This window comes from Myotis yumanensis, unplaced genomic scaffold (genome assembly GCF_028538775.1).
Source record: "Myotis yumanensis isolate MYYU_CA2020_CCGP unplaced genomic scaffold, mMyoYum1.0.hap1 SCAF_7, whole genome shotgun sequence".
NCBI classification, from domain to species: Eukaryota; Metazoa; Chordata; class Mammalia; order Chiroptera; family Vespertilionidae; genus Myotis; species Myotis yumanensis.
This window is the reverse complement of record NW_027223758.1, coordinates 30,964,199-30,979,011: the sequence shown is the minus strand read 5'-3', so window position 1 is coordinate 30,979,011 and position 14,813 is coordinate 30,964,199. Positions and strand designations below refer to the sequence as shown.

Sequence of the window (14,813 nt, the reverse complement as noted above, 5' to 3'; positions counted from 1 at the left end):
CCCCTCCGTCGCCCCCAGGGACTGCTCCTTGGTCCCGCTGTCTCCCCCCCCTGCCCCCAGGAGGTGCTGTTGAAGCGGGCGGCCGACTTGGCGGAGGCCCTGTACGGAGTGCCCAGCAGTAACCAGGTAGGGCGCCCCCGCGCCGCCCCGCGCGGGCTGCCTGCGCCCCGGCGCCCGCGGCTGCCCGGCTTGCCCTGCTCCTGTCTCCGCAGGAGCTCCTCCTGAAGCGCGCGGCGGACGTGGCCGAGGCTCTGTACAGCGCCCCCCGAGCGCCCGCGCCCCTCGGGCCCCTGGCCCCCAGCCACCCCCACCCCGCCGTCGTGGGCATCAACGCCTTCAGCAGCCCGCTGGCCATCGCCGTCGGGGAAGCCACGCCGGGCCCGGAGCCGGGTGCGTCCCGCAGTCCCCAGCGCGCGGACGCCCCCTTCCGGGCGGCGCTGCGCCCCTGACCGCCGCTCTCCCGCAGGCTACGCGCGCAGCTGCAGCAGCGTGTCCCCCCGCGGGTTCGCGCTCAGCCCCGGCTCGCAGCAGAGCAGCTACGGCGGCGGCCTCGGAGCCGGCCTCGGCGGCTACGGGGCGCCAGGAGTGGCTGGCCTCGGCGTGCCGGGCTCCCCGAGCTTCCTCAATGGCTCCACGGCCACCTCGCCCTTCACCAGTGAGTGTCCCCTGCCCGCGGAGGGAGGGACCGGGACCCCCGGGAGCAGCGTGGGGCTCAGCTCTGCGCCTCCCAGCCCTTGGGGCCGGTGCGGCGGGGGGTGGGGTGGAGGGGGGGAGGCTTCCGGCACCTGTCCCTTGAGCATCGACACTGGCCTTGCCATTGGGAGCCAGGCCAGCCCTCGGCGTGCGACTTCTCTCTCTCTCTCTCTCTCTCTCTCTCTCTCTCTCTCTCTCTCTCTCTCTCGTTTGGCTCTCGCCCCTCAACTCCACCCCTCTGCTTCACCTCCCGGGCCCTGGGGCCGGGACAGTTCTTGCACCGTTAGCTCTCTTTGCTGACTTCATCGCTTCTAGCCTTCCCGTCCCCCTGAAACGGGCGCTTAACTAGGGAGCGTCCCTCTGAACCTGGCGGACCGCCACCTTTTCGTCTTAAACCAGAACTTCGGGAGGAGCATGGCGCCCCCTGCCGGAAACCTGGGGGAACTCGGGGATCAAGAAAAGGGGGCTTCCACCTGGCCCCACACTCCCCTGGAGCGTTGGTCTGAGAGACCAGGGAGACGTGGCTCCCTGCGATGGGGTCATGCAGAGCGAGCGAATTCTGTGTGGTCAGACAGCGGGATTCAAAGTCTGAGTGTCCAAATCAGGAGCTGTCTGACATTCAGCAAGTTATTTACTTTGAACGTCAGTTTCTTTGCTGTAAAATGGGGTCATTGTCACCCCCTGCCTAGGGTTGTCCTCAGATCTGAATGTGCCACTGGGCACTAATTCTCTGTCTGGCTTCTTGGAGTGGGGCATTTTAAAGGTAGGTGGGCGATAGGACATTTAGGCTTTTACCATTTGCACTGCCCTCAAGTGCCTCTTTCCAACACCAAGTTCCAGGGCAGCCTGTTTTCAGCTTCTTATAGCTTAGCTATTAAGCTGACATTTATACAGCACCTACTGTGTGCTGCAAAGCACCTCCTTATCAGCTGTAAGAGAGATTGTACCTCAAGTCTAGGGGGGCGCTGCTGAGCCAGAGGAATGAGGAAGGCTGTGCGAGAAGCTGGTCGTGGCTTTCCCTGTGCTTTCTTCACCTGCCCCCCATCTTATGTTTGCTATTGCTGAGGATCAAAGTCTCTGGCCACCTGCCTAGCCTTCCTTGCCAGTGGCCTGCACCCTGGGCACTGCTCTTTCTGGCTGTGGGTTTGAGTCTGGCACTCTCCTCCCTTCCCAGGCTCAACTTCTGGAACCCAAAGCCCATATTCCAGTATCCACACAGGCGATGACCCTCTGGTATCCCTCCGAAAGCCTCTGTCTCTCCTGGCCATTTGCTCAGGCCAGGCTCCACTGCTCTTACTTCCCTTCAGTTCTGGGAGAGCACTCTCAAACCTCTCTCTGGGTGCCCCTCGGATTTGGAGCTGCTGGAGTCTGGAGCACCAACCTCCCTCCTCCACTATAACACGGTGCCATCAGCAGCGGAGGAACTCACTGACCCAGTGGGCAGAAGCCAGGCCACCTGGGATCTCCCTATTCAGCCAGAGGATCCAGAATTCTAGAGCTGCTTATACCCCACTTCCAGCATCAGCTGGGGACACCCTGGCCTCGCCCAAGTGCCAGTCCCATCTCGTAATATTGTAGTGCTTACCCAGGTCCCCATCCACTCGTCATGTGCGGAGGACATTGTGGTGTAGCTTCAGGGACTGTCATTCTCATTGAGTGCCAGGATGTGCCTGGAATGACATCCAGAACTGTCCCAGCCAGTGGGTCTGGGCTATCTGTGTGGACTGCCCCTTGGTCTTTACTTTGGCCACCAGCAGCCCTGGACTGACCCACAACTCCCATTCTACTCAAGCTGCAAAATGTGGCTGTGAGCCCCTGGCCTTGAGAGATAGAGTACATTTGTCTCAAGCCCTCCGTGGAGCTCATGGCCTAGTCAGCTAGCAGTGAGCATTGTCTTAAAGGAGATGACCATTCATGGCCTGAGGACATTTGGGACAAGGGCAGCAATGAATCAATGGGAGGGGGAGGGGTGCTTTGATGCCAAAGGCAGCTAGCCTTCTCAGGCTCTTGGTTTCTTCCAGAAAGCCTCTGCCCCCACCCCATAGCCTGCTGCTCAGACAACACTGAAATCACAGCCAGATTGGTCTTTAGGAAAGGCAGGGAACTGGGTTCAGATGAGGATATAGAAAGAGGGGTCCAGAGATACAGTGGGCAGGAGCCCCCAGGAGAAGAGGCTGCAGGGAGGAGGGACAGACAAAGCCTCTATGCAGGGCTGCAAGCCACAGCTCTAGGGGACTAGGGGGTTGGAGGACAGGAAAATCTGAGGATGTGATCCCTATGCTTTTCTTTATTTTATTTTTTTAAATATATTTTTAGTCCTAGCTGGTTTGGCTCCGTGGATAGAGCATCGGCCTGTGGACCAAAGTGTCCCGGGTTTGATTCCAGTCAAGGGCATGTACCTTGGTTGCAGGCTCCCCGCTGGCCTGGGCCCTGGTCGGGGCATGTGCAGGAGGCAACCAATCAATGTGTTTCTCTCACATTGATATTTCTCTCTCTTTACCTCTTCCACTCTCTCTAAATATCAAAGGAAAAATATCCTCGGTGAGGATTTAAAATATGTATATATATATATATATATATATATATAAATTTATTTATTTGATTGATTTCAGAGAGGAAGGGAGAGAGAGACAGCAACATCCATGATGAGAATCATTGCTTGGCTGCCTCCTACACGCCCCCTACTGGGTATGGAGCCTACAACCCAGGCACGTGCTGCCCTGACCGGAACCGAACCATGACCTCTTGGTTCATAGGTCGATGCTCAACCACTGAGCCACACCAGTCGGGCCCTATGCTTTCCTTTAAAATTGACCAGCTGGAAGAGGGTGATATAGGACCTGGGCTGGCGATGACAAGGACCTACATTAAACTGGGAGAAAACAAAATACCCAGAGTGAGAGGTGATTGATAAGGGGAGCATATTTGTGGAGGAAGTTCAAGTGCTTGTTGTGTGAGCTCTGGTCCTGGACAGAGAGCCTTGTAACAGGAGCCTTCATCTACCCGCAAACTTTATCCCTGACCATTTGCCCCAGCTCCACTATGAACCCCAATCTTTGACTCTGAGAACTTTGGTACTCTAGGGCCCATAAATATTTTTCAGCTTCTCAGACTTCCAGTGGTTTTCAGCAGGAATCCTAGGCTGTTCTATCTCTTGCTCATCTCTCATCTTTGGGGCCACCTCCCAGTATTTGATTTTGTTGGATATTCTGGTTTTGCTTTTGTTTTTACCTAGTCTGACTCTGTCACCTCCAGCCCCGAGAAAGGGTCTCCAGAGCCCCCCAAAAGGCAAGTGTTGGCCCAGAACCTCAGAGGGTCCCAGCCTGCCTCCAGACCCTGCCCTGTACGGGTCCCCCCAGGACCTTCACAGCCCCCAGTGAGGTCTGGGCCTGGGGTCAGCAGCCCACGCTGCTCACTATGGTGCTGTCTCCCTGTTGTGTCTCCCACTGCCTTCCCTGCTGCACCTGCCCCTCCCCGCCCCGCCCCGGAGTCATGCCCTCTAGCCCCCCGCTGGCTGCTGCCTCCTCCATGTCCCTCCCGGCGGCTGCCCCCACCACCAGCGTCTTCTCCTTCTCACCTGTCAACATGATCTCCGCTGTCAAACAGAGGAGCGCCTTTGCCCCCGTGCTGCGCCCACCAAGCTCCCCAACCCAGGCCTGCCCCAGAGCCCACGGAGAGGGGCTTCCAGGTGAGTGAGTGGTTCATTCTGCCCCACTGTGGCCTGGTGGAGCAGCTGGGCTTGAGGGGCCCATGCCATCCACATCTCACCAGAGCCTCATGCCAGTTGACCAGTTCTCCCTGTAGGGTACAGAGCAAGGAGCTTTGTAGGAGTCCAAGGGGACCCCACTTCCCTGTCCTCATAGCTTGGGATGATCACCACTCCTGATGCTATCAACTGGCCACTTGACCAAGGGAAAGGGGACTCAAATTCCAGTTGGAAAAGGTCTGAAAACCATCCCAAGGCCCCACCCCCATCCAATTGAACCCAGAGCAGAGACTCAGCTGGAGGAACCCCACGTGGACTGCATGCTTTTTACCTGTATGTCCACTGGAGGGTAGCACACACCACTGTGAGGGACTGGGTCGCTTGCTGATGGAAGGGGACTGGCCTTGGACAAAGTTTAGCCCAGCTTCCTCTCCCCCATTTTCCAGATAAGAAATTGAGACCACATCATCCCTCCACATCCCAATTGTGAAATGGTTGTCATTTGCCACTTCATTTATCAGTCTCCTCCAACTCAACATCCAATTTCACAGCCTGAGCCCTAACCAATAGTGTATAGCGAGTCAAAAGAAGTCACATCCCCTAGAAGATGACTGTTAGGATGGGCTTGTTAGATAATGCTCTAGGATGATTTGAAAGGGCAATCCTTTTTTTGCCTTGTTTTTTTTAACCCAAGACAGTTTAAAATGTGAGGGACATCAATACCAACCATGGGAGGGGGGTAGGCAGGGGCAAGGGTGATGGGAGTGATGAATGTCATGGAGATAGGGGAGGAAGCCACGCTGCTGCTGCCGCTGTATTGGGTATCAGTGCTCCTGGAGGCTGACCTCTTTTCTTTTCTGTCCTGGTACCTGGCCATCTGCTTCCTCACCTCGAGCCAGGCCACGCCTTGCCTAACTCTCTGCAATGCTGGTTCCAGACCAGAGCTAGGGCTGGCTGACTACCTCCAAGGCTCTTGATAGCACTGTACTCAGCTCTGTATACTGTCCCCAGCCCAAAGAGGACAGGCAGATAAGCTCCCCAGGCTACACATGGCTTATAGCCCCTCCCCTTGGTTACTACAGACCAGCCTTTTGAGGATTCTGAGAAGTTCCACTCTCCAGCCCGGGGGCTTCAGGGCCTGGCGTACTCCTAATTACGGTAAGTCTCTGGCTGGTCCTTTGCCAGCCTTAGATGGGCTATCTCTCCAAAAGACCTTAGCAAGTATGGGGAGCTGGGGCCCAGGTCTTCCTCTCCAGGGCCCATCTAGACAACTGTCAGGGCCACGGAGCCCATACAGTGGCCCAAACTGAACAAGTGTCAAGAAGTGGCTTCCTGTCCCCTGCAGCCAGCCTTCATTCAAGACCTTCTCTCCATCTCCCAACCAGGTCTGCAGGTCTGGCCCCTGCTGGTCCGGACTGGAGGTCCCACCAGGATTCACACCCATGCCCTGGATGGCAGCACAGACAGATGCAGGGCCAGGGCTGTGGACAGACCTCAACCCATGGGCCTGAATGGGGAAAGGACTTCCTCCCCATGCTCCAGGCCCTCTACAGGCTTCTTTCACCTCCCTTTCTTGGGGCTGGTCGAAGCCCCAGCACTGTGCTGATGCTTTTGGCAGGAGAGCATCCCAGGGAGGTGCTGGGATGTAGGACTTCATACTCTGGACCGGTTCCTGTGGAAGAGATGAACGTTGTGCAGACCTGAGGCATCAGGTGACAGGAGCACAGGAAGTGGACTATGGGAAAGAGGATAGCTCAGGGAGAGGTGGCCTGGGAAGATCCCATTTGTGTCTGGCCCATCTCGCTGGGCCAGCACCCACTTCTCTTTAGGGCAAGGGAGATGTCCAGCAGCCTCAGAAGGCTTGCCCAGGCTCCCATGGAGCTTCCGATGGCCGCTTGGCCCCATGGCTGCCCCACTCCCATCGCAGCCTGCACTCTCACGCTTGCCACATCATGAATCCCAGTGGGGGCTTCAGGCATGGCAGTGCAGAAGAGGGGGTGCTAGGCCCCTGAATTATGGGTCTTCCTCCCAATAGATGTCTCATGGACTCTGACCCCCACACACATGACTCTGTTGGTCCCATAGAACCATGGAACGGGCCCAGCCGCCCCTGGACTCACACTCTGCTCTGTTGGGGTTGGAGAAAACAGAACAATAAACACAGATGCAGGTGGCCACGTGGCCTCTCCTGCCTGCTTCCTTGGCGTGGGTCTGCTTTTCTAGGCTTCTCATGAAGCCCATCTAAAACATGCCCCTGGGCAGCGTTCTTGCATGTTGGGCTTTTTCAACAGCCCCAGAGTTCAACTGAGCAACTATTCCCTACCCAGGTCTGCTTTCAGGTACTGTGTGGGGGTGTGGGGAGAAGGCGTACAGGCCTGAGGACCCCGGACATGGGCTCAGCCCTGAGATCTTTGGCTGGGAGCACATCCTGGCCACTGAGGACTCCGTCCCCTAGCTGTCTGGCCAGGACCAAAGTAGGGATTGTCATCCCCCAGGGTAGGGGTTGCTGGGGAACAGAACAGAGCAAATTAAACATTGCCTAGGTGTAAACAGGCCCAGAAGTAAGATCCCTCCTGACTAGAGGCTGCAGGGCCTCCCTTGGGCTGGGTGGAGTGGCTTTTGGCTCCCAAAGTTGCTATCTGAGCGAGGTCTGACCCCAGGCCTAGCCACTTCCTGGCTTTCCTGTCTCAGAGTTTTGGAGGAAGGATAGTAAAGATGCAAGATTCCTGGACTCATTTACCCCCCTCTCCAGGATGAATCCCTGTTGTTCCCCTGAGACATGTGCCCGAGACCTCAGACCTGGGGAGCCACTTTGTTGACCCATTGTCCAGGGATCCCAGTGTCCAGCCTGGTGGCACTCTTTGGCTCTGACCTGGGGAAATCCTATTCTTCCCCAACCCATGTGCCCATGCCCTACAGCCCTCTGGGCAAAGACACTTTGCCAAGGCAGATGGGCTGGTCCTGCCACTTCCTTCTCTTGTGATCCTGGCCAACATCTGGGACCATAACAGGTAGCCTTCTGGTCACCCTCCCCTATTTATAGTGCTTGCCTGGTCTCCCCCTCAGTTCCTGTTTCCAGCCTGTGTTGCAGAGCCCTGAAGCCTGCCATCCCTCACCCTGCTCCATTCAGAGTCTGAGCAGTTCCCACTGCCTGGGGCTCTCCACTGCAGTCTACTGGACTGGATGCAGATGGTAGCCGGACAATGGTCATATTCTGGTTCCTGAGATGGGTCAGATGCCATGGTTGATAGGAATGAGATGTGATATCTGTCTTCAAAAATCTCTCAACTGTGCTCAAGCCACCATTTGAGTCGGCACTGCCCACTCCCTGGTCCAGAGTAGGCAGAGCTAATCAATTATGTTTGCTATCAATTTGATGGACTGAATTGTGTCCTCCCCAAATTCATACATTCAAGCCCTAACCCTTTCCCCCCATATAACTATATTTAGAGACAGGGCCTTTAAGGAGGTGATTAAGGTTAAATAAGGTCATGAGGGTCGTGCCCTAGTCTGATAGAATTGGTGTCCTTGTAAGAAGAGACCCCAGAGCTCTCTCTTCACTGTATGAGGACACGGTGAGAAGGTGACTGTCTAGGAAGAGAGTCCTCGCCAGGAACCAAATCAGCTGGCACCTTGATCGCTGGTACTTGTAGTTTCCAGAACAATGAGAAAATAAATTTCTATTGTTTCAGCCACCTCGTCTATGGCATTTTGTTATGGTAGCCTAAGGTGACTAATATAATTTTCTTTTTCACATGTCTTAGTTTGGGTTCCCCTAGAAGCAGAATCTGAGACAAGCTTTCTGCTGGAGAACTGGGGTAGACAGTGTAGAACACACCTCAGAGTTTTTCCACCTGAGGAGCAAGGGAGCTGGAGTATTTATACACCAACTTCCATCAGTCCGTGGGTGAGGGCTTCTGTGGGGAAGGGGAGCATTACCTTCCTGGCACTCCAAGTCAGCCCATGGGTGGTAAAACAGGTCCCGAAAGATAGAGAAAATCCTCAGGCAAGAAGATGCAGGTGTTGGCAGATGGAGTCAGACAGGTGTGCACTGAAGAGATAAAGATGAGGAGATGTGGGTGGGACACAAAAGTGTCTACCGTGGAGATAGTCCCTGGGTGTCAACCTGTGGAAAAGGAAGTTGGTTTTTGTACTTGAAATAAGTTCAGAGCGGACGTGAATTTTCCTTTATCTGCAAGTCCCAATTCTCCTGAGACCACGTGACAGGAACTGCCCAGGTTGTTTCTAGATGCCAGGTGACAAAGAGACCCTTCTCAGCATCAGCCCACCCACAGGCTTTTTTCCCACAGGGCCAATCAGGATAAAGATAAGACAGTTGGTTACTCGATCTTCAGAAAGACAACATCTCCCAGAAATCCTCCGCTTTCTTCCCATATGTTTCCCAGAAAAACTAGGCTGCTGTGTTCTGCATCCTACCCGGGGATCAGACGGCCTCTGAAGCTGCATTTTGCTCAGACAGGACCCACTGGGGACTGGACTCAGTGATTCAAGGGAAGCCAGGTAGCAGCTGAGACCAGCCCTACTGCTGACTATTCTGCAAAACATCCTTCTCCCCATCCCACCCATATTGATGGGCCCCTTAGCCTCTTCCAAAAACAAAAGTCTCCCAGAAAAATGGAAACTGCTATGCAGTGGAGAAAGGATGGCTTTTTAATCAATGGCATTGGGTCAATTGGATATTCAAATGAAAAAAATTAAACTTAACCTCTACCTCACAGTGGCAATTTTATCATAAAACAAGTATCCATAAATGTATGGGCTTGTTCTGGATTCCCTATTCTGATCCATTGATCTTTTTGTCTATCTTTATACCAATACCACACTATTATAATTACTAGAGAACCGATGCATGAAATTTGTGCAAGGGCCTTGGCCCCGGCCCCTGCCCACCACTGCCGTGGCCCCTGCCCACTGCAGCTTTGTCTGGAAGGAAGGACGTCCAGAAGAACGTCCCGTCTAATTAGCATATTACACTTTTATTATTATATACTAGAGGCCCAATGCACGAAATTCGTGCAAGAGTAGGCCTTTGCAGCCGCAGCGGCTGCCTGGATCCCTCCCTCGCAGCTGTGGTGGCTTCCTTGATCCCACAGCTATAGCCCCAGCTTCATCTGGAAGATTGTCTGGAAGGACATCTGGTCTAATTAGCATATTATGCTTTTTTTATTATAAATGTTAAATTAGTAAGTTTTAAAAAATATGTTTTTAATGATTTTTTAGAGAGAGAGAGGAAGGCAGAGGGATAGAGAGATGGAAACATCGATGAGAGAGAATCATTGATCAGCTGCCTCCTGCACGCCCCCTACTGGGGATCGAGCCTGTAACCAGTGCATGTGCCCTTGACTAGAATCGACCTGGAATGCTTCAGTCCGCAGGCCGATGCTCTATCCACTGAGCCAAACCAGCCAGGGCTATTCTTAATTTTATTTAAAATTTTAAAAATTATGAATAGATGCAAGTTTTATGAACTTCTCTTCTGCATGTATTGAGATAATTGTGTGACTTTCTCCAATATTTTGTTAATGTGCTGAATTACACTCATTATATGTCTAATGTTAAGCCATTGCATCAACTGTCTAATTACATGTTTTAATGGTAAACTCCAGTCTATTTTTTACCCCACTCCCCATGCCCCTCTTTCTCTCTGTGTTTGCACTACTCTCTCAGAAGGCGCCTATTGGCTCTTTTCTTCCCCACAAAAAGCTAGGCTTTGGGGAAACAAAATGTAAAGATCTACAGACCATCTCAGTCCTTCACCCTGCCATGCCGTCTTCAGCTAACTTCTTGAAGTAGAGGAGGGAAAACATAAGAACAAACACACGTTAATCTCTCACTAAGTCATTCTACCTCCATAACCTGCCTCTTCCCAGCTGCACTCTTAACTCTGGGTCCCCCTATTGGAGTTCCAGAATAGCACTCATGGGTAGTCTGCCCAGCAGCCCCTGCTTCCACTCTCCAAAGGAGAAGGTGTGCAAACCTCCCCCCTGGCCTCAGCCTTGGAGCTTCTGGGTTTAGAGCTGCAGGGACCGCCAATGAGAATAAGTGGGAGGATTCTGAGTACACAGACCCTCTCTCCCCTTCCACTGGCAGCAGAACAGAAGAGACTTCATGGCTCTAAAGACGTAGCAGAGGCTTTCCAGCAGGGCAGTAACAGAAACAAGTACATTTTTATTTTATTCCCCGAGAGAAAAGGAGCCAAGTGTTTAAAGGGGGAAGGAAAAATGCTGTAAAGTAACAGGTCTGCTGCTCCTTGGGGCCCAGCACCCTGGCATCTTGGTTCTCCAAAGCCCTTCCTTCCCCATCGCCTGCCTGGGAATAAACCTTGCTCCTGATGCGCCCTTGGCTGTGCGTGGGCCCCTCAGGCTAGGCTGCCAGGGCTCCTTGGCTGAGTCGGGGAAGCTGTGAGCTGCTGGGAGAGGAGAGGTGGGGAGGTCTCCCCATGGCAGGGTTGAAAGGGCTGTCTATCTGGCACTGTGGCCAAGGGCCACTCCAGAGCTGGGCAGCCACCCTGTGGGTCCAGTTCCTGATGGCCTGTCTCGGGATGGAGTGTCATCAGGAAAGCCCTCTGGCCTGGGGCCCTGCTTCTGCTTCCTTTCTTGGGTTTCACCCACCTGGGGGTCTGGCTCCCCTCCATTCATCCTCCCCCTCGCCACTCTCCCAGAGCATGAGTCCACTTTTAGGGGAGCGGGGTAGGGTCCGACCACTTTTGGGCTGGCACCAAGTCAGGCCCAGCCAGCGTTGGCTTCTGTGGTGAAAGCTGGTTTGTCTGGGCTGCTCCTGGGCCCTTCTTGGAGCGGGGCCCAGCGGGCCACCTTGCCAAGACAAACTGTGGCTGCCGGGTGGAATGTGATGGAGCGGCTGCTGAGCAGGCCCAAACCTGGCAGATCTGTCAATGGTGTCCCCGCTGCGGTTTCCACAGCACAGGGCCCTACAGGGTCCCCGGGGTCAAGCCAGGCCAGGAGCAGGTACCGAGAGACCACTGGACATCGCTCTGCTCCTGTTGAGTGAGGCTAAAACATCACCTCTTGATCATACCTGAAAATCAAAACCCCCTAATCAAGCCTCAAAGCTCAAAGCATTCCTCCAAACCCCTTCCTTGGGGGCGGTGTGTGTGTGTGAAGTTCAGTAGCAGAGGAAGGTGTGTGTGCACATGCACGTGTGGGGTTCGGGGAGGTAGGTGGGGGGCTGCTAAAGCAGAAGAAAGAGCCCCAGCAAGGTTTCTTCTTCCCTCAACAGTGCAGTATGAGGGGACTCCATTGCCATTAGCTCCCCCATTTCTTCGGCACTTGCCATAATCCCATTCCATTAGCTGGGATTCCTTGAATGCAGGACCTGAAATGGGAATTTGTGTGCTCTCTGGAAGAAAAGGGGTGAGAGAGGCAGGGTAAGGCAGGGGAAAGAGCAAAGCAAGAATGTGCTCTCAGCCCTAGCTGGTTTGGCTCAGTGGTTGGAGCGTCGGCCCGTGGACTGCAGGGTCCCAGGTTCAATTCCCATCAAAAGCACGTACCTCGGCCCTAACCGGTTTGGCTCAGTGGATGGAGTGTCAGCCTGCGGACTCAAGGGTCCCGGGTTCGATTCCAGTCAAGGGCATGTACCTTGGTTGCGGGCACATCCCCAGTGGGGAGTGTGCAGGAGGCAGCTGATTTCTCTCTCATCGATGTTTCTAACTCTCTATCCCTCTCCCTTCCTCTCTGTAAAAAGTCAATAAAATATATTTTTTTTAAAAATCATGTACCTCGGTTGCAGGCTCAATCCCCGGCCCTGGTCAAGGCATGTGTGGGAAGCAACCAATTGATGTGTCTCTGTGTCTCCCTCCCTTCCACTCTCTCTAGAAATCAATGGAGAATATACCCTCAAGTGAGGATTAACAAAACAAAACGAAAATGTGCTCTCAGCAGGAATCTAGCATGATTCCTCACCAGGGTCTGGAGGATGAAGGGCACCACAGTTGGACCTTCTTTGTGGCAAGGAAATGGCTAGCACACCCCTGCTCCAGTCCTGGGCTGCAGACTGCCGCAGTGGGGTGGAGCATGCAACCTCTGGGTCAAGCAGCTCCCAGTTGGCCAATAGTAGTCCTTGGGGGAAGAGGGCAGTTGTGAGCTGTTAGCAGTCAACACTCCACAGTTAGGGGATGGATGCGCTGGCTGGTAAGGACGATCTGGGTGGGACACCACGGGCCTCCAGTATACCCATCTACCTAGTACCTCCAAGAGCAGGGGCTAGGCCTTTTTTTATGACATCACAACCTCTTGGGTGGCAAAGACTCCCCTTCTGTATATTCACTGCCTTTTGGGGAGTGTCCTGGGCCATTGAAATACCAAGGACAGGAAGCCACCCAGGGAGATGAGATGAGGTTCAGCAGAACTCTGCAGCAGAAGTGGGTACATATAGCCAGTGGAACAGTTGGCTCAATAGTAGTCACTGGTGGAAGGACAATGGGTGGTGTCTATATTGACTCTGCCGACCTGGGGCTCTGCAGCCATTGCCACAGACGCCTTTGAAAGCTGGCCCAGCCTCTTATGCTTGTACTTTTCCTCCTTCTCAACCCCACTACACAAGTTGGGCCCCATTTCCCTTCTCTTCTACCTCCCAGATCAGGTGACCCTCAGCCAGTTCCCTAGGTAGGGGGAAGGGTGGCAGTCTTGCTGTCCCTCTAGTCTCTTTCCAAGATATTATCTTGGCATCAACTCCTGCTTCCCTCTGGCTTTCCCTTTTGATACTCAAGAGCCAATTTCCAAAGCAAAACAAAAAATACTGAGCCTGCTCTGTTTCTCCCTCTGAATTTCTGGGGCAGCCATCCTAATTCTACTTTGGGCAATGTGAACACTACTGACTGTCTAGAGCAGCGGTTCTCAACCCCTTTCACAGGGGTCGCCTAAGACCATCGGAAAACACATATATAATTACATATTGTTTTTGTGATTAATCACTCTGTTTTAATTATGTTCAATTTGTAACAATGAAAATACATCCTGCATATCAGATATTTACATTATGATTCATAACAGTAGCAAAATTGCAGTTATGAAGTAGCAACAAAAATAATTTTATGGTTGGGGGTCCCCACAACATGAGGAACTGTATTAAAGGGTCGCGGCATTAGGAAGGTTGAGAACCACTGGTCTAGAGGGAAGAGCACAGAAATGAGAAAAGACAGGAGGAGGGAAGTTCAAGGGGAGGTGATAGAGTGTCCAGAGAGTAAAGATAGCAGTGGGCTGTGGGAGGGTCAGCTCTGGGAAGGGAGCACTCAGCAGGAAGCTCATGGGAGGGAGCATTAGGAAAAAATAAAGAATGGGCAGAAAACACTTTATGCACCAAAAACAACAAACAAAAACAAACCAACAGAAGAGCAGTAGAGACTTCCACTTCTGAAAGAATGGGGTAGATGTGCATCTCTATTCCTCCACTAAGTATAACTTAAAACCCTGGACATTATATATAGTAAAACAAACGAAAAAAAGACTCTCAAAGGTGGAAAAAGAAGAAAGATTATCTGGGGACCTCAGTTCTGAGGAAAGACTCAACAGTGAGTGCCGCAGCCTTTTGCAACAAGGGTTCAGGAATCTGGAGAAGGGGCTGTGCATAAATTGATACACTAGACAAGTAATATAAATTTAGAAGGCATGGGGAACCAGGCAGAGGCTTCACTCTAGTGATGAAGCTCGCTGAATCTCCAGACCCATATCCTTTTTATTTACTAGAATACACATTTGCCCTTTAAGAATGCAAACAGGCATGTCAAGGTAAGGTTTGGTAAACAGTAAAACATTATCAGGTTAGGACAATGGTCGGCAAACTGCAGCTCGAGAGCCACATGCGGCTCTTTGGCCCCTTGAGTGTGGCTTTTCCACAAAATACCACGTGTGGGCATGCACGTACAGTTCGATTGAAACTTCATAGCCCATGCGCAGAAGTCAGTATTTTGTGGAAGAGCCACACGCAAGGGGCCAAAGAGCCGCATGTGGCTCGCGAGCCGCAGTTTGCCAACCACTGGTAGGGGATCGCCTTCAGCATCCCCTTGCTAAAAGCCCATGGTCCATCAGCTTTCTGAAGACTTCTTGCATAATTATGACCTGCTGGTCTTAGCCTCCAGCAAGTGAGTTCTTTGGGTTTTCTTTTTGCCTCATAATTCCTAGATTTGGAACTGTAGAGGCCAGAAATTCAGAAATGCAAGTGTTACGCAAGCAACAACAACAAAAAGCACCGCCCCCAAATGTGCCCTTTCCAGCCAAGGGACCAAGAAAGGAACAACTCAGGAAGACAGAAGCTTTGAGACAAAATGTTCCTACTCTGGCCAAACCTCCGAGCTAACTAATTAATGCAAAAATATAAGAACAGACAAGTTTTCGTGTTTGCCTAAAGTTGGGATGGGAGGGGAGTCTGAATACAAAAT

At 52.8% G+C, this 14,813-nt stretch overlaps 1 protein-coding gene across 2 annotated transcripts in view; it reads left to right on the top strand.

The window, feature by feature from the left end:
- Positions 1-8,035, top strand: part of EBF4 (EBF family member 4) — a 58,857-nt gene extending 50,822 nt beyond the window's left edge. Inside the window, exons 12-17 of one of the 2 annotated variants that reach the window (XM_070421456.1) lie at positions 61-126; positions 213-390; positions 467-655; positions 4,184-4,381; positions 5,482-5,557; positions 5,785-8,035. In XM_070421456.1, the coding sequence (XP_070277557.1) occupies positions 61-126; positions 213-390; positions 467-655; positions 4,184-4,381; positions 5,482-5,552 (702 nt within the window). In that variant the 3' untranslated portion in view covers positions 5,553-5,557; positions 5,785-8,035. Of the gene's footprint in view, positions 1-60; positions 127-212; positions 391-466; positions 656-3,928; positions 4,067-4,183; positions 4,382-5,481; positions 5,558-5,784 lie in introns of those variants that run through there. The other variant, XM_070421457.1, reaches the window with a different exon arrangement.
- The last annotated feature ends 6,778 nt before the right edge of the window (positions 8,036-14,813 follow it).